The sequence below is a fragment of the Ricinus communis genome, chromosome 7, assembly GCF_019578655.1.
Source record: "Ricinus communis isolate WT05 ecotype wild-type chromosome 7, ASM1957865v1, whole genome shotgun sequence".
NCBI classification, from domain to species: domain Eukaryota; kingdom Viridiplantae; phylum Streptophyta; class Magnoliopsida; order Malpighiales; family Euphorbiaceae; genus Ricinus; species Ricinus communis.
Genome location: NC_063262.1, coordinates 2,693,279 through 2,713,383, shown reverse-complemented (window position 1 = coordinate 2,713,383; position 20,105 = coordinate 2,693,279). Strand labels below are relative to the sequence as shown.

General features: G+C 33.9%; 1 protein-coding gene across 2 annotated transcripts; it reads right to left on the bottom strand.

Annotated features, from left to right (window-relative positions):
* Window positions 1-4,719: 4,719 nt before the first annotated feature.
* Window positions 4,720-19,546, bottom strand: LOC8267228. Of its 2 annotated transcripts, none has more exons than XM_015721265.3 (25): window positions 19,368-19,546; window positions 19,083-19,228; window positions 18,872-18,981; window positions 18,593-18,758; window positions 18,357-18,457; window positions 17,780-17,852; window positions 17,539-17,674; window positions 15,990-16,150; window positions 14,953-15,074; window positions 14,760-14,859; window positions 13,249-13,345; window positions 12,841-12,895; window positions 11,363-11,464; window positions 11,128-11,274; window positions 10,808-10,970; window positions 10,475-10,705; window positions 10,235-10,389; window positions 9,655-9,783; window positions 9,433-9,550; window positions 9,093-9,288; window positions 8,796-8,907; window positions 8,560-8,714; window positions 6,312-7,746; window positions 5,886-6,080; window positions 4,720-5,696 (listed from the first exon to the last, which is right to left on the bottom strand). In XM_015721265.3, the coding sequence occupies exons 2-25, from the start codon at window positions 19,216-19,218 to the stop codon at window positions 5,226-5,228; spliced, it is 4,866 nt and encodes a 1,621-aa protein (XP_015576751.1). In that variant the 5' UTR covers window positions 19,219-19,228; window positions 19,368-19,546; the 3' UTR covers window positions 4,720-5,225. The 2 variants fall into 2 exon arrangements, with proteins under 2 accessions (XP_015576751.1, XP_015576750.1); XM_015721264.3 differs by having other exon boundaries at window positions 19,083-19,220.
* Window positions 19,547-20,105: the final 559 nt, after the last annotated feature.

Sequence of the window (20,105 nt, the reverse complement as noted above, 5' to 3'; positions counted from 1 at the left end):
ATTTTAAAACGAAATTTAACTTAATTTTATAAAAAGTATCACAATATAAATTATATATTTATCAAACTTATATTCATAAGAAATGTAAGACCAATAATTTTTGAATTTTTATTTTCATTTATTTTCAAAAGTATTTTGGTAAATAAATATCTGTGGTGTTAAATTGAGCATTTAATCAAATATTTAATATAAGTACCATTTAAATTAATATTATTTAATAATTATATTATATAAATTTTTGATAAATTTTAAATTTAGTTGTGATTTAAATGAGTAAATCGATTTCATTTATTTTAGTTTATTTAAAATACTTATTTTATATTTAACTTGCATTTAAATTATTCTAAATATTAAGGATTGTTTATTTTATATAGATATCATCACTATTATGAGTCTAACTAGTGTTCATTTATTGGAATAAAAATTAAATATGTAAATAAGTGTATGTAAAATATAATTTGGGTGTTACTATAGCAATATACTTTGGGGAGGGGGGTGGGGTTTATATACATTTTTCCATCTTTACATTTTTTAAAAATTACATTCAAGCCCCCATCCCCTTTTCCTTTTTCCTCCCCGACGTCACCCCTTTCCTCCTTCCTACCTCCATTTCCGCCGCCTGCACCTCCAATAAGTCACCGAAAATTTCTTTCTTTCCCCTCCTATCGACAGCGCCGCCCTTTTCTTCTTTTTTCTCTCGCCGTTTGACGTCGAGCTCGAGGAGAGAGTTGCTTCTCGTCGCTGTCGCTGTAAGTGCAGCCTCCTGCCGCTTCTTTCTTGCAAATTCGATGATAAATTCGTGCTCCCCACCGTCGAAAGGTCAAGTCTTCCTCACCAATTTTTCTCGCCGGAAGTTAGAGGTGTAGTCTCATTGGAGCAGCGCCTTTTCGGCCGTGATCCAGTGTCCTCCTGTGAGAGTTGGTCGTGATTTCTATGTTTTCAGACTCCTTGCAGCTCAAGCTTCACGTAGGGTCTTTGGATTCGAACCCCGACAGCATTGGCAGTACCAACTTTCGGACACCGGTGCTTTCCGGACGCCCTGAATTTAAATTTTTGAACTCGGTAAATTTTATTTGGACTTTAAAAATTATTTAAAGATTTTAGAAAATACTACTACCATTAATTGCCAATTATAAATAATTTAATGTAATTAATCGATAACTTAGTTATAAATATTATAAATTAATTAGTATGAATAGTTATTATTCTATTTTGTGATAAATGTAGCTGTCAATAATTGGTTTAGATATCAGCAAATTACTTGTGAGTTTTTTTGTGAATTAATTGCTTATGCCGAGCAGGTAAATAATTTTGTGGCTTGAAATGCGTAGCAAAATCGGAGAAAAATAATACAGTTATGGGTAACTCGACTCCAGATAATTATGTAATAAATATTTGAAGGGTTTCTAGCAGGTTTTGTACCCGTTTTAAAGAGGATAAATATCCGTATTTTAAGAAAGATTCTGTCGAGTTTCCAATAGAATTTTCGAGTCGGGATCGGTCTAATCTAGGAGTCCTTAGAAAAAATTATAAAATATTTTATTAATTTAATTATTTTCGTGAATAGATAATTCGTCAGTTCAGTCAGCTCTATTCGAGGCGTAGGGGCAAATAGCAAAACTTGACAGAACTATGAGTTAAAATAATATATTCTACTGCATATGCCAAATATGGATCTAAATGCAATTATTCAATGAGTAATTAGTTAGTAGTATAAGTAATATTAAATCTATTTTCTTCACTGCCTATATTATTATTAATATTATTATTATTATTATTATTATTATTATTATTGTTCAGCTGTTGTTATTATTATTATTATTATGAATATTGCATTATTAAATTATATGCCATTACATCTTTTATGAATTTATTTTAGTACCATGTTACATATTATTATTGATGCTACTCTACATTGTGGTTTGGGTAAGACAACAGTAGAATGTGCCATCTGATGGGTTGCATTAGTACCGTGTGCACACTAGTGAAAATCAAAATCAGGTAATAGAGGAATATTCGGTGTTGTGCCCTGGTCGAGCATAGCTCTCTGGGCTTATAGGGTTTTAATTTGTCGGAGGAAGGTCCTTGGTCGAGCGTTGCTCTCTTGGTGCTGGTTGTATTGGTATTTAAGTAACTAGACTGGACTTAAGGACTCTGGTTAAACTTTGTTATCTGGGCGTTAGTTTTATTAGAATAAGAGAGCCGAAATGATGCTAAATTTGGAGTTTAGGGTTCTGTTGGAGTACTCATCCGTATGTATTAAAAAAATTACGTTTTTTCTGAAATTATGATATGACATATATTTATTATTTTGTGATATTCCATACTATTAAAGAATTATTTTATATATGACAGCTTTAATTCAAAATATATGATTTTAACTCATTCTCGGGACTAACAGTCTCAATTTTAATTTTTCAAGTGATAGTTAGATTTTACGCCGTCTTTTTTCGGATCGCCTGACTTTCTTCTCCTTCGGGGCTATTGTAATCAATTTCTATCTTTTGTATTTCAAATTATTTAAGAATTTAGACTCTCCGCAGTACTGGTTCTGAAACTTAACATTTCATTATAGCCTATTGAAACTATGAAAATTATCAAATAATCATGCTGATAGATTAATTTAATTATGTTGTGATTATGCGAATGAATATATATATATATATATGTGCGCGCGCGCTTATCTAACTTATTAATTAATTAGGCTTGTTAAAGATTTTGGTGGCCTTAAACTTATCCATTTTCTAATGCCAATTACGGGTCCACAGATCCGATCGTGACAAGAAAAATATTTTATTTTTGAATATTTTCAAAGATTTTTAATATATAATATATGTTTATCGATATATAAAGAGAAACAATTTGGGAACGTAATTGTCACCTCGATCTCAATTATACTGATAAAATATTATATTATATGTCTACTTGAGTTTCATTTAGTTTCATTAAAAAAAAAAAAAAGAGTTGCATTCAGTTGATTATATGCTTTGGTAAGCGAGTCTCAAAAAGGATAAGTAAATGTGGATTAGAACTTTAACCCCTTAAATAAAAGAAAGTAAAACACTAAATAATTAATCGATCCCTGCAAAAATACCAAAATAGTACATAAATCAAAATATTGATTACACAAAAATATAGTTACTATTATATGATCGGCTACATATAATCAACATATTTTTTTAAGGGTCCTTTCATAAATACCCTAAAAAAGATAAAAAATATCATTTTTACTGTAAAATATTTTTTAAAAAATACTGTAATTTAAAAAATTATTTTAAAAATACAGTGATATATATTAGATATATTTTTCTTATGAATTATTGGCAATTTGATATATATGTTGTTATAATTGTTATGGTAATTAACTCGTATTTGTAATATCTATTTCACATATTTTGGTACATATTTAATATATATGTTTCTAGCAAATCAAAATAACAAAGTTATAAATAAGATTTTTTTTCTTCTTAAAATTATATGAAAAATAATATTTTTATATATATTGGTATGCTTTCGTATATGCATATCATATGTATACTATTTCGTATATAGTATCAGACCCATAAACACTATACTCATTAAAACCATCTTCAAAAGAAAAAAAAAAATTATTCAGGATATTCGTTAAACATTTTAGGTGTGCATTCAAATATTAATTGGAATCATTTATCTATCAATATTTTCTAACACTAGAAGTGTCAATTACTATATTTCTTATCATATTACTTTCTCAATGTTTTAAATATAAAATCGATAACAAATTAAAAGAATCCAATATACTTTTTAATATTATTAATTAATAAAAAATACATTTGAGTAAGTAATATGAAATTCAAAAATTAGAGTTCAATTATTCTTTTAGAAATTTTTATTAAAAAATATTCAAAAGAAAATTTTTCACAATAGAAAAAGACCCAATTTATCCATTTTATTTCTTTTAATAAGAAAAGGAAAAAAGAGTTAACTAAAAAACTGACAAAGTATGAATATGTCTTTTTACTTATTTTTCATCAATTCATACATTAATTATACAACGTATAAAAGACTGCTCATAATAATACAAAGATTGACACTGTGAATTTTCTTTTTCACTATTTTTAAAGTTGTATGTATTGCCCTATATGTGAATCTCTAGGATAAATGCATGCATTTCTTACCTTTAAAGATGGAAGTGTAATTTTGCTATAAAAAGACAAAAATGAAAATAAGGAAAGAAAATATGAGTCACCATAAAAAAGAAATAAAAATAGTTAAAGAAAGTAAAAATAAAACATAGGTACAATATAAACGAAAGAGAAAAGAAACTACCGTAAAAAAAGATATTTTTTTAAAAAAGACAGTATTTAATAATAATTTCTTCTTTTCTTTTTTTTTTAAGTAGCAACCAAATTATCATTTTAATTATTTTTTTCAACACGAAATAGTAATATTTGAGTTATTCTTTTTCTATAATATTATGTAATTTCTTTATTGTCAATCAATATTCCTAAATAACTTTTTTCTTCCAATCTCAAGTGGTTTAGTCCAAATATATACTAAATTAATAGATAATTTACATATTCATTAATTTTTAGTAACTGTATGTGGCAACCACTCAATATCAAAGTATAAAACAAACTATATATATATCCTTCTCGATAAGAATTTTTTATTACTCATCAAGCCAGCTTTGCACGTAGAGATAGGAATGATGCAAGTAGCTATCAACAAACTTGGAGATAAACAAACCTGTCCGTTTAAACTAATCAAATCTTCAAATACCACAACCAAATATTACAAAACACTAATCTGTTCATCAAGGAATTTCATGACCAAGAAAAGCAACCCCATAACTACAAACCACAGGAATTGTAGCATTTTCTACAAAATTGCATATCTGGAAAGTTAGTGATGCGCTACCACAACTGCAGGTATAGAACGGCAATAAAAAAATGAAGATGATGATTATATAAGACAATGAAGCATGAAAAGCAGGGAGAGACCGGAAAGGCCAGAGATATAAAGCCTCAATACAAAACAAATTAATGGTACAAATATACACTAAATGATGTCGCTGGTATTGCTGGAATCTTTTCCATGATAAGATAAGCGGGCATTCTCTGAAAAACATTACAGCACCAGCAACTTCATATCAGTCGGGACTTGGGAAGGAGCAACGAAATATCCAGGATCAGATCCCATGACCAGTCCCGACAAGAGCATGCGAGACTCTCCCTCTGTAGGCCTCAGCCAAATGGAGAAGGGACAGGACCTGCAAGTGCATCAGATCTTTTAATGCTGCCCATACCACAAATGATGCATCCAGGTGTTGAGAGGGCAGAAAATTTAGCCCCACAGAGATCACAAACATCATATCCAATGGTTGACAGGCGGCTGAGTGTAGCAGCACAGAACTGGGACGGATCTTCCAGGGGATCAATGGACTTGTTGGATGATCCCCTCTGAACACACATGTCAACCAGACTTCTCAGTTCATCCTGCTTGCTTGGTGGAGCTTTTGACAGAAGCAGCTCAAGCATCTGCTTGGAATATGCAAAATTCTGCACTTCCATGTTGCGTTTAATGGCTGTTCGAATGCAATTTATTCGGTGCTTTGCCAAAAGAGGCAAAGATCCAAGATGACGTGACAGTCTTGCCATCTCATCTTTTGCACTAAGTGCACTTGGGCCTTGTACCTTCTGCAGTCGTGAAATTTCCTGTCCAAATAGTTTTCAAACATTACTTTGGTTAGGGACTTAAGATGCCTGTTAAATGAGAGAACTTAATAATTGTTAAAATCACCAGATAGAACAGAAAATCCAGGAAAAGTATAATTTCTTGTCCCAAAGTTAAATAAAGTTTATTTCACTTCTTGTGTTTGGAGTTTGGATAATACTTAAGAGCACCTGAAGTAGAGTAACTGCTATCTTGTACTGAGCACAGATGGTTGCTTGAGCCTTAATATCAGCTCCACGGGAGTTATCCTTAGCTAGTGCAAGGAAAGCTTCATCAAAACATGATAATGCATCAGGAAGTTGATTCTGCTCAAGGTGGGCAAGTCCAACTTTGAAACATACCGAAGCAGCTGCTCCTCTGGGAACCTATCATGCCAAGCAATAAAAAGAAAAAAAAAAGGTTAAAAGAGTAGAACAAGGCAAGAGGGACAAAAATACATCGACTGAGGATAACTTGCAAATATACTACCCTACTACATGGACATCTTTATCGCCACATTCTAAATTCAAAAGCATGAAAATCAATTACTAAGATCTACTTAGGGTTCTCTCATAAGGAAATGCAAGAAAACATGAAATACCAAATAGGAGTAACACCTGTCCAGGTCGCACAGATGATGGCGGAGAAGCATCTTTCACAGGAGGTTTTCCTGAATCTACAGAATTTGGAACTCCAAGGATGCTGAGATCAAGAGGTTGTGAAGAAACAGGGATTGGAGGTGCCTGAGCATGAGGCTGAGGTAGGACAGCACCAGGACTAGAGGCTTGTGGTGGGACACCGCCATCAGGAAGTCCAATAGATTCAAGTGAGACAGCTTGCTGAGTGGTTTGCGGGGGAACACCACCATCAGGAAGACCAATGGCAGCCGCAGAAGCACCAACTGGATTAGGCACAGTTTGACCTTGCCTAGAAGTTTGGTCCAATTTTGCAAGCAACGTTCCAGGAGGAGGCAATGATGCTGCAACTTGGAGGGACGGGATAGTATTTTGGAAGAAGTCCTCTGGAATAGGTCTTGCTGCAACTCCCACACCCATAACTGTAGGACCTGGTTGTGATACTGGTGCCAGTTGTGTAAATGAGTCGGTACCAAACAAATCCACTGCAGCAGAAGAACTCGTTGAAGCAGTAGGTGCATTTGCACTCATAGCAGGAGGTTGGGATAACATCTGGCTAAGGTCCTGGGAGCCTGTTAATGACTTTGTCCGCATGGGTGGGCCTAACCCCTCACCCAGTTTAAATGTCTTTGTTGCTTCTTTGATCTTATTGACATCTACTGTCGCAGATGTAACTGGTTTATCTCGTATTCTAATTTGTAGTTTTCTGGCTTTCGAAGGTTCCTCCTCATCACTGCTGCTACTGGTAGCAGCACCATACATTGTTTTCTTGAATTCTTCTTGTGCTTTGGCCTGTTCATCAGCAGCAGATGAGCTTGCATTTTGTTTAATGAGAGTTTCCAGACCCATCAAAGAATCTCCCTTTGAATTACCCTCATGCAATCCCTTTGACTCATTAGATGAGGATTTAGCTAAAGGATTTGGAAGCCCATTTGGCTTATCATCAACAGCAGATTTAAAAGCTTTGACCAAACTACCCTCCCTTACTTCAACAACATTGCCTCTTCCTTTTATTGATCCCAGATAAACGCCAATATGATCCGTAATAATGGCTGGGACAGTTCCATCATCAGTTTTCATGTATGGCATTACTTCTGCAGCCAGCTCCCACTGAGGTATACTCTTCAAATTAGTAGGAGTTTTAATTTCCCAGTTCCCACCACCCCATTCTGGTCCTTTGGGAACCATACTCTCAGCAGCAAAATTGGCAAAAATACCTTGTGTCCATCCACTAGAACGAACTCTTAAAATCCTTTCACAGTATCGTCTTAACTCTGGATCTGCACCTTCATCTTCCAATTTCTGAGCAAGACGCCTCATGGCACTAGGATTAAGGTGACATATGAACAAATCAAGCATGCTTTCATAGTCTGCTATAACTTCAAAAGTTTCTTTTGCACTATCAAACTGGCCATACCTGAAATTTGAAATTTGGCTATTTACCTGGAATGGTACACACAAATAAAGAGATAACCATCTCTCTATCTCAAATAAATAACAAAAGCTTCATATTCTAGATGCCAGGAATCATAAAATTACAGATCATATATTGGTCTTATAGAAATAATAAAAGTTCATTATCTAGACGCCAGGAATGATAAAATCACAGTATAAGTTTCTGCTACGTTTGCCTGATAATTACATGTTGAATCAGGATTCATTTCATCCTAAATAGACAAAGCAATGACAATCACAAGATCAAATGACTATAAGCTCACAAATTTTTTTTTAATTATTATTCTTCAGTTGTAAATCATTAAACTGAAGACCAAGAGAATCCGGAATAAAGAATCCCCATGGGCATGTTGATAATATATGAATATGCTAGAACATGTGTAACATGTACTTCACAAAGAACAGTTGTTTAATCATACAATGAGAAATGCAGGAGATGTATGCATGCGGTTTGGATAAATTACCAAGACAAAAAGTCTTAAAGCTTAATGTAGCACCTGCCTTCAACAATGAACATGATATCCAGCATGCTATAGAAAAAGTGACTTTCTCCACAAGCATTAATAATTATATTCCCTAATCTTTCACCCAACAATCAGAGAACTTACTATCCACCAAGAATTTGAAGGAAAGTGATCTATCAAATTTGTGAAGAACCACTTGCTAACTCCCAAAGCATCAAGTATTGATGAGTACAAAAACAAGTCTATCAAAACACGATTGCAGGTGTAAGAACATGCAAATGCGAACACCTGCAACCAAAACATAAGCTTACTTGATACAGGCATATCCCAACTGTCGAAACCGGTGGAATAGCTGAGAGGTTGGTGGGCATTTTGGATAATCTCGAGAACGCAAGAATTCATCCTTCAAGACAGATAAAGCAGTTGCAAAACGGAGAGCTTTGATAGCATAGATCCCTCGCAGGACCTAAGTTTATTACACAAACTGTTCAGAAACTCGAAAGCTGAAAAATGAATTACGAACAGTAATTTATAATTTCCATCACACCTGTGTGAATTGTGGACCTGCTTGGGATAATGAAACTGCAAGATCTCCACAAACAGGAGGACCTCTAGCAAGTATATCAAGAGATCTTGGAGTGATGCGCAAACTATCAAACCTGGATTCAGGTAATACGCCAAATAGGCCAGATTTTGTAAAGCGATGATGGAAAGCACATGCTCCATGCAGCAAAAAGCATATAAGAGAGATACAAAAGATTCCTAAAGTTAAGGCTTGCTTTTCTTGGCTATGAAACAGAATTTCATTTGCCACAAAGAATAGCATGTGGATTAGTAAGGATACCTTGATGTTATTTGGTACAGTACTTCAGACAGGTCAAGCTTCTGCTCAAATGTTTGTTGCATTGTGGCAAATCCAATAAGAAGAGGTTCAAGGAGTCCAACAAGACAACTCCTAATTTCCACCCCCTTCTTTTGTCTCGGATTTATCTCCGTTGGATTAGCAAACAGCAATCGGTCATTTAAAGCGCCAATCAAAACTGCACCAGAAACAGATTACCCCATAAAAATACAGTATAATCATGCAATTATTAGCGAATAAATCATTATAGCAGTTAATCAACCAGAATACCTGGCTACAAGATCAGAGGATAAGGAATCTCATAAAGATTTAATTGTGTTACCTGCATAGGGCATGCTAATAGAGACAATAGTCCTAACGATTCCATCCCAGCCAAGCACTCTGACTGCAGTGGCAGTAGAAAAAAGAAGAGCAGGGCCAACCCACAAAAGGGATCTAAAGTGCATATTAGTTAAGTGTTAAACAAATTTATAAAATTCATTTGCATCATCTAAAGAACATTAAAAAGAGAAATAAGTTCTGAGCAAATTATGTATTAGGATATTGAAGGACGTCCTTTATCAAACTTTGTAGAACTGCTAGCCAGTATATCAAGATCTGCTGAAACCATAAGCACTCTTTGAGTTGTTAGTATTCCTGCAACATAGCCTCGAGCAGTTTCTTGCCAGTGCACCTATAGCAATTAAGATAGCATGGTTTTCAGCTAATGATCTAAAATGTCCCCAAATCACCCACAAATGCATAAATCTTCAGATAAACAAGATCCAATAACAGTCAATCCAATACTTGTCATAATAGTCATTGTTTAGAGTTCGCGTTAAACACTTCTCAACCTCATACTCTGCTTTTGGACAACATGATTTGATAGGAGGTTTTACTCTTAGACTATCAGGGAACAACTGTAAAACTAAATTTTTAGATTCTGCATCAGATAGGACCCGTTTGGCCATCGCTATTCAAGACTTGCAAGGAAGCCGAGCCATAAAATGCCTCTTGATAAAGGATAAAGATGGGAATCACCTCCCAGTGAGGGCCTCCTTTTCTACTTCATATTCTCTTTTTATTTTTCCCAAATTTGTTTTAAGCAATATTTTATAATATGCATGGTAAGTTGACTTAATTACCTGAAGTACTATCTCATTCTTTTTTAACTTGATCGATTTTTTCCCTTCAGTTTTTGTTGGAATATAATGACCGTCTGAAGTTGGAAGGCGATATCCCTGAAGTAACTTTGCAAGACCAATTTGACTTCCATGAATAGCAAACATCAAAGTTGACTCTGCATCCACATGAATCTTCAATTAGCACTTTTATACATTATTGGATGCAATAATAAAGACAACAGATCCTGTTTTATCAAGCACCTAATGGGGTAGAAAAGATACGATCAACTTCGCTTTCAAACATAAACTGCATAGGACCCCGAAGAGAGTTAGCATTTGTTTCCACTGACTGATTTTCTTCAACTAATAAATTTTTTTCACCAGCTGCTTTTGAAGCTCCACCAGGCAGAATGTACAGGGCCAGCCCAGTCTTGTCTTCATCAAGAAATGCAAACTGATTTTCACTGGGACCAATGAATGCTGCATCTCGACCTGAAGAAATCGATAGACAGTAAAATAAGTAATTGTAAGATTTGCATCTCTTTCTATGAACATATTAGTGAGAAGAAAAGGTCAACTAACATAAAGACCAACCTTTCACTGTGTTTCCTTTACTGTTGGCTGGCTGGGACTCGGTATTTTCCCAATAAAGGACCACCTCATTTGTAGAACCACTGAATTCATAAATAACAAGAAATAGATGTTGCTTTCTACTGTATACAATGTGCTTCGGATGGAATTCCACATTTCCAGGAACCTGAAAGTAAGAACCAAATTTTATCAGATCAAAACATCGAAATAGTCCTGCTACGGGAAGAAAAAAAAAAGGTATCCTTCAATCACAGTTCTTTAAAGTTTATCTAAGGTGCATTGCCTCGCATTATTAAAAAGGGGAAACTCATCATTGAACTCACTGATGTATAAAGTTTCTTGTATATATTATCCACTCCAGAGCAAAGATTATATCCCATGAGATTCACTCCATCAATATAGAAAGCCCTAACAGGATAATGAAGCACCCTATTCTCTTTATTAAAGAAATTTAGCTCCAAGTGAAGGGGCTGCCAATGAAATCAACAACCATCAGATACAAACTTAGGCATAGGCAAAAGGAAAAGTAACGATTTGTATTAATAGATGGTTTATTACCAGGCAAGCAGGAATGTCCTTCAGATGATGCTTGGTATCCAAAATGCTAACGAGAGGCAGCCGAGAGATCGGAGCACTTTTGGCATGGCCTTCCATGAAATGCTATTGAAAAATCACATAACTTCTGAAGTCAATAGTGCATCATTTGGAGAAATAGATACAGAATTTTATGTTAAAACTGGGGGACATTCTAAAAGGTGCTTCTTTGTGTTGCAATAAACATAATAACAGGTAATATTAATAACATGAACAAGTAGAATTCAGCATGTTATAACTCAATGCATAAATGGAATGTTTATTTTACTCAAAATAAATTATTCTTGGTCTGGCTGATAAACACATTTTAAGTTGGGGTTTAAATCAACAAATACGTCTACTCGAAATTGTTGAAATCATCAAACAAAAACAAACACGCAAGCCAAAAAAGGAAGACCAGTTGATGCAATGTAAAGCTGGGAATAATACATGGTGCTTTCTGGTTGTAATGAAACCTTAATCATCTCAGAATTATGTAACAGCACAGATTTTTAACATTGTAATTCTGTATTATGTTTTTGTACTTGTAATTTATGGATAACAAAGTAAGTTTAACTATAACAGGTAGTCTACACGAAGCAATGGCAAGTATTGTTCACACTATAATGAGGTTCTAATGCATGGTCAGAAATGGTTTTCCCTGCAGTTAAGAGTAGGGTCAGGGGGTTTCAAACTTATGATAGGCTTGGAAAGATCCCTAAAGGACCAATACAAAGAAAGAAAAAAAAGTCCAAAATCCAAAATAAAAGAAACCAAATCCTAATTCAGACAAATCAGACCTAAAATCTTCCCTTGAGAATCATCTTTCTTCACAAGCAAAATCAGAGATTTAGTTGGAGTTGTTTCAGCATCAAACTCAAATTCTCAAGCACAAACTAGAAGCTGAATCAACAAGAGCTTACAACACATACAACAGGACCCTGAAGGCAGAGCTGATCCTTATCAGCACAAGTTGGAAGGATTTAAGTATCAGGGTTGGTTCAGTTTATATGCCTCAGAAGAGAGGAAAAGAATTTCACCTAACACGCAAAATGCAAATAAATAGTTGCTTAATTACCAGTTCAAAGCTTTGGACAATTTACCAAAATTCTGGCCATACACCAACCAGAAAGTACCTGCCTACTTCTAACGTAAATGGGAAAATATGGCAAAGAGAATTTACTAGAGTTAGGTTGACCTACGTTATAGAATCTACAATTTTTCCTCATCAAATTCTTGACCTATCAGTCAAGAACTTCATCATATGGGCAAGCAAAAGAAGTGATAACACATTGTAACACAGTAAATGATAAGCTTCAGGAGCATTGACCACCTGATTTTCTATTCCTTGGAATGTGTTACTAACAATGGTTCTCACCAGTTAGCATTTTACTTCAGTAAGACATATGTACCATATGAAAATACAAGACATGAATACAAAATGTAACATGAAAGCAACATACACTGTAAAGGAATGCTTTCCTTGCTATATCTGAAATTGTAAGCTGACTTTGGTTGCTGAAAGGAAAAAAAAGTTTCATCAACATCACAAATATGGGAAAACTTTGAGATGAGATACCAGCCCAATTTAAAAGTGAAAGTGATAAGCCAATGAAATCAAAAGTCAATACACAGATTACTAACTCCAAAGGAACAGTTGAAACTCCCACTCTTAACAATATGCAACTTTAAAGTCACATTAATCACATCAAAATTGAAACAACTATATGTGAAATGTTCCTCCAACTCTCCCACTGCAGACAATAAGGTGCAAACTCCAACTACTGTAGACATCAATGCAATGCAACCTACACGTTGTCGGTAAGAAGTCACAACAATATCTTTGCAACCTAATAAATTTTAAGGCTCACCCCTTAAGATGGTGCTCCTGCAGCTGTGCTTGAAGTTGATGGTCGGCCAAAATTCCTGAGGATCCTAGGGATGAGAGCTTTTCCTTCAAAATGGATGCTGCAGATAACATTTACAGTTAGCATGCATAGAAATGAACAAGGCACGATACTACAGTACTCATGACACAACAACATGATGGAACTAAGAACTTAAAGAAAGTTTGAAGAAATTTTCCAACTACATGTTATAACAGCATAAAGTGTGAAAACTATAGACATTGCTCTATTCTTTCTAGCCCAAATCTTAAACCCCCATTACACGTAAGTAACTCTGCAATTAATAATCACACATTACTTTTGCTCTCTACTCATTGAAGTGACAAGGAGAAATAGAAGTTTGAACCCTTGATCAGTTGCACTACCATGGGGCATTGACAAAACCGAAATATTAGCCCTTTGAAAAAATGTATTAACTCATTAGAGGTATCAATAGCAGAGTGTTGGAGTAAAGATATAGTTTGCACCCTAAATTTTTCGATTTTCAGTGTAGTATCTCAGAACTTAAAGCTTATCACAATCAAAAGCTTGATGAAGCGATCAATCTGCAAGTTTCCGGTAGGGTTCTGTTAAGTTAGTATAGGTAGACAAAAGAAATTATTATGAAAATCTAAGCAATTTTAACAAATCCTAACAGAAAAATAGAAATTAAATTTTCTTTACCAAGTTATTGGGCTTCATTGTAAAATTTTTAAGTTCTGGATACACATTTTGAATATCAAAAAGTCCAGTGTGCAAATGTTGCCTACTACCAGTGTTTTCAGTGCAAAATTTGTGCATTACTGGCAATTTATTGAGAGGAAAAAATTTCACATTTACAATAGCAGCAACTTTTACATGTGCAACAACTTACAACTGTCGCACGTGCAAAGAGATAATGACACCACTGACTGATTTTTTGTCTTCATGAAAGGCGAAATAAGGTAATAACTAGTTCAGAATATGACTGACCTCGGACGTATTTGACCATCTGGGTTAAGCAGATACTTTCGTGTATGCAGGGAGGTATGCACAAGCCACGAGGATTTTACAAGCTTAAGTTCTCTTAATTCCAATTCTAACAAACTCGTCCCTCTTCTCAATCAACCACCACAACCTAAGTATCGCAATTTTGCCAATATACATCATCTAAACAGCTAAAGCAGACTCCAATGGACCCTAGAATTACAGCCACTAAGAGGGCTTCATTGTTAAACATAGCATATCCAGCATCAAGTCTATCTACAGAACCTAATTTCACATTTCCTAACTTCAAACCCTGAATCTCCAATGCTCTGAGGCCTAGTTCACTACAAAAGTACATCAGACAGACAGGCTCTCCCATCTATCCTACACCGCTGGTGATAAGTCACACCATTAATATGATGCAGTAAAATGATATACCAAAACAGAAAATGGAAGATCGTAGGCATTATCAGACAAACTATCATCCAATCCACAAAGAAATCCGAGGTCACAACTAAAAAGTCACTTACCTGATGATCCCCTGGCACTTTGCAGAACTGCAAAGAGTTGTTTCCTTCCTTCCCTTGTGTATGCAGCCCTATTTTTCAAGTTGTCACCGCCTGTAACGTTCTGCCATGAGAAGAAGATTAAAACTATTGAGTTCTGATATTCACTAACAATTCAATTCTGAAATTGAAAAAAAGAAAAATTGTCGCACTTAACTGCAAATAACAAAGCTGCTAAATTCAATTTTGAGTGAACTTCTAAAGCTTTAATCCGGGGTAAAGGATAAACCGTTTCTCCACCCTGAGATAAAATTCGAGGGATGTCAATTGATTCAATTCCTGCATGTGAAAATGCAGAAAAAGTATCAAGTTATTGTGGCTTCCATTAAAATTACACAACAAGAAGCATCAAAAAGTGCAATAAGGATACAACAATCAGTTTTTATCTGAATTCTGGAAATTGGTTGTCTTTCTGATGACTTGCTAAATCCTAAATTTTATGAGATTCCACTCCTCTATTATTTCTTTCAAATTCTCAAAAGATGCTTCAAATTGCTTTTCTTTCCATAGTAATAGAAAAATAATGTTTATTACATAAAGAAAAATGGTGAAAAATCCCCATAAACCTCATTATAGTCGGGATGGACAGAAAGTAACCAAACATGCATCAGTAAATGAATTTTCATTTGGCATCACCAGCCAACTTTTGTGCTTTAGCTTAAGTATGTGATTCTTGTAGGTAAGGGTCTAAGTTGTACCAACAAAAATAAGCAAATAATTTATGTTATAATGAAATAAGAAAGATCTCACTTTTCCATGCCTATCAATATCAGTTAATTAGTAAAATTAGAAAATATTCATAGAAATTGTACTTCTTTTAGGTTATGTACAAGGTTGATGGAATCTTAATGTGAATGATGCCAAGAAACTCTAGTTTTGAAGTTTTAAATTTTTCAGTTTCAACAAAATCTTGAGTAATTTCATTCAAAATCAAACTTGTCTGTTGCTCCATCAAATCCTAATAAATAATCTCCCATCACTGACATTCACACTGCAAAAACCATAATGAGCCCCAAAACCTAACGATTTTATTTGTTTTGATCCTTGGTTATACCTTATTGTAGACCTTAACTATCCACAAAATATTCTGGCCAATTCAACCTAAAATGACTATGACACACTAATTCATTTGCCTCCATATTCAATCATCTTTTAAATAAAAAATCACAAATAAAAGAGGAAGAGATAGATAACCAGCAGACTCAAAAAAATTTGCTTGCATTGGAGGTCTATTTGGATTAAGAATCACTCGTGTCTTCCACACTTGCAGAGTTCCATCCTTGGAAACTGTGACAAGTAACCGCAAAGTAGGGAGCCAAGCAATTGATGTGATTGGTTGAGAGCCTACTTGTGTACTACATTGCAAAAGAATATGCTGTTAGAGAAGAAATCAAAGATTTCATGTTCAGTTATGACAGGAAATTTAAAAAAAAAATGATTGGCAAGTGGACAAAACAGAAAAAGACTCGAGTACTTTTCAAGAAAGTTACATGATATTTCACCAATTATGGTTGGTCTCAACAATGGGGCATCTTGGGATAGAAAATCATATTCTGTGGCTGCTCCAAGAACTCCACAGCCCTAAGATTATTCGTAAACTATAATCATTGCAAACCACAATTTTCACTTTCTGTTTCCATTCATTTCCCAGAAAGCAACTGGCTGGGGAAAATTTTCTTTCACAAAACATAAGAAAATAAATTATTTTGTACAGTTTGGTGGCAAAAGGTGATGCTGAAAATCAGTTAGAGAACATCTTTTGGCATTTGGAGCATGTCGGAAAAGGTTGGTTTTCTTTCAAAAACACTTGGTTTAAGTTTAACTTGGAGAATATCTTCAGTTACCCAATCTTCCGAAGTAAAACCCCCTGCCCAACAAAACATTAGAAAATGCAAAAAAAAAAAAAAAAAATTGTTTACTTGGAAAATGTCCTCAAAAGAGCTAAGCCTTAGAGGATAAATGTATAACCTTTAAGTCGGCAAACTACAATGCAAATTTTACCTTATGAAATCCCACAACATTAACCACTCTTGCATCCAAACAAGCAGATCTTTATTCATCCTCCCAATTACTAATATATTTCCGGCGAATTCTAGGGTGCCGTAGTTTGTAGTAACTTAATTTTTCTTTTAATACCTTTATGCGTTTATCTAATGAAAATTAATAAAATTTAGATCAAATTTACATAAAAGGTATTTGAGCAACTTATAAATTACATACATATTTACATATTAAAATTTTCTATGTGAATTTGATCTAATTTTATAGTTTTCATTGAATAAATACATAAGACATTAAAAAAGAATTGCATTATTATAAACTATGGCACCCTTAGAAATCACCTATATTTCCATTCAATCACTTACAAATATTGTTTCATGCTCTAATTTTCCACTTTCACAAGAAGTTAGTTTTTCTATTAAATTTCTATAAGATTTCAGTGAAAATACTACTACTCCAAAAAATTTAGTAAAAAGTAAAAGAAATTAAAAACGAGCCATTCGTTAGGGGCTGAACTGTAAAGATTTTCATCAGTTTATTAGCTTATCCCTCCAAAGGGCCAAAGCTCATAGTACATTCACCAAGATTTAAAAAGTTGCAAGACATCAGCTTATTAACTAATTATATCACATACTACCAATTTCACCCCCAAATAGCATTTTATATGCTATGTCCAAAGGAAGCATCTGAACTCTCCTCTTTATCTTTTTTCTATGGAAGAAAGCAACTCCAAGCAACTTACATTCCAATCATATTAGGCCTCTCAGTTGAGACATCCCATGCCAACAGAGTCCCATGTCTATCACCAACAAAAATCCACTCTAGTGTAGGATGAAAAGCAAATGCACCAGCACCAATAAGCTTAATTGTATTGTCAACTGCAATGCAAAACAAAGATTAAAAAAATATGTAAAAAAGAACTTATACATATTGTTCCATAAAGGAAGATTCAAAATAAAGAATCAGCAATTACAGCATCTTACGTTGCAGTGTGTATGCTACAGCATATGTATGAATGTTGTAAGCTCGAATCAAGCCATCTGCATAAGCCACATACTGGAGAAAATAATACAAAATTAACCCAAAATATTGCCAAAAATGTTCTTTTTAAATGTTTTCGCACTTCGGTCCATGTCTTAAATAGCATTAAAAACAATTTATTGGATTTACATGCCTCAAATGAGAACCCAATGCTTTCTTCTCCTAATTTATTGCTATTCTACAATGCTAGGGAAACCACAATTTTTCATCATCAAATATGTCATACTGCATGCTTAAGAATTTCAGGGTAATAACTAATATTTTAACACAACAGATAAAGAAATATTATTGGTTCTTAAAATTGTTAATTACAACTATGAACTTAGATGATCTCTTCACTGATCCTCTGAATTGTCAGATCATTATCATTGATGTTAATTATACTTATAATTTTTTGTGAAGAACTAGGATTAAGATGAGTCTTTCCCAGTCCATTTTATAGCCTAACCAGAAATCAGTAGAAGCTATCAAAAGCAATCTAAATCTTTTAACTCAACAGCAAGCAAATAAAAGGATTACCAGCACAGGGAGGCGCGGATGGCATGCAAGATTTACAATAGGCTTCTTCAAGTCTGTCTTTATTTTTGTCGGCGCCCTTCCCCCTTCAACAGTTCCAACAACTTCATGCAGAACAGTACAGCAGTTAAAAAGACAATCATTAGAGATTTAAAAGCATATAGAAAATAAATAAGACGGATACTATAGTAAATAATATAGCGCTGCTGAACAAAAAAAAAGGCAACAAAGAAACAAACCAGTAACACTCATCCTGCGGTGAAAACCAAAGAAAACAACAGGCTGCAAAGGGGTCAATGCTAGATGAACTTCTGTATCAGAAGATATTTGTTCCATTCTCTTTTCAGGTGAATGCAGTACGCATGTTTGCTCCGTATCAAAATCACATGACCTAATTGTGCAATCCTACAATCAAACATATACATAAAAACGATCATACAACCGCAAATAAGATCAAAGAAGCGCCACACCGTGACATTATAATCAATATAAACCCTAGTAATTTTTAAAAATCAAACCTCTAAAATAGCAACAACTGAATGGCCACTAGTAGGGCTGTAAGCCATGCGCACAGCAGGTGCACCAATGTCAATACTAGATAGCTTACTTCCTGTTAAGGCATCAAATTCTGCTTCCAACAAACACACAGGAAATTATTACTAAAATAATCAAATTAAGAAAAATTTACAAAATCAACAATTCGAAACCTAAAGTAATATATAACATTACCGATTATGTAAGTACCGATCGCGGCAGCAATGAGAGCTTGTGTAGGATGAAACGCAGCAGCATGAGGTTGCAATGGTTTATAAACACCTCGACCTACATGGCGTAGATCTAGATGCTGCACTGTTGCCCACTCCATTTCTGTCGAGCTTCGGAGATTTATTAGTTTAGATCATAGCAAAATAAAATCAAAGAAATGAAAGAGACGGAGATAAATAGAGAGAGATTAGATCTAATCTGAAAGATGTTGAAAGAGAGGATTGTGTTGTGCTGTGCTGGATGAATTACCTGAAAAATTAGTATCTAAAGTTGAGAATTCATGAGAGTTCTTGTTCTCACAGAGATCAAAACAAGGAAACCATTTAGAAGCTCTTTTGTTTTGTTAGCTTTTGGAAAAGGAAAAATTACAGTGATTGAGTCGTGAGTTTAGACTTGAGCTGAGAGCAACCAAGACAGAAGAGGCTTTGGGCCTTTGAGCCATGGTGTGCTTTTCTCGCTATTAGATGTTTTGATTCTGTTGGGCTCAGATAAAAGGGCTAAATGTTTCGGCCTGATTTGTTAGATTTATTTAGAGGGGAATAAGATCCAATTAACAGTACCATACTATATAAAAAAACAAAAAAAAAAAAAAACAATACCCATATTTTCTCTTTTTTCATAAAAAATACGATGTAAATTTCTTTATTTTTACTGTATAAAATATTTAAAATATGGTTTTTAATTTTTTCTTTTCAAAGGTACAATATTGGTTTTTTCAGTTTTTTTCAATTATTGTATCGTATTTTGGAAAAAATTTACATAGTAAAAAATGATTTTTTTATTAATTTTAAGATATTTTTGAAAAATTTTCAAGAAAAAATTATTTAGTTTTTTATTTTTTTATTTTATTGAATTAAAAATCAAATAAGATATTTATTTAATTTTAACTATAACTTTTTAGTTAATCAGAAAAATAAAAAATATATATGAAAAATAAAAAAGCAAAAAAAAAGTTTAGTTCACTATTTTCTTAGCTAGTCGATGAAA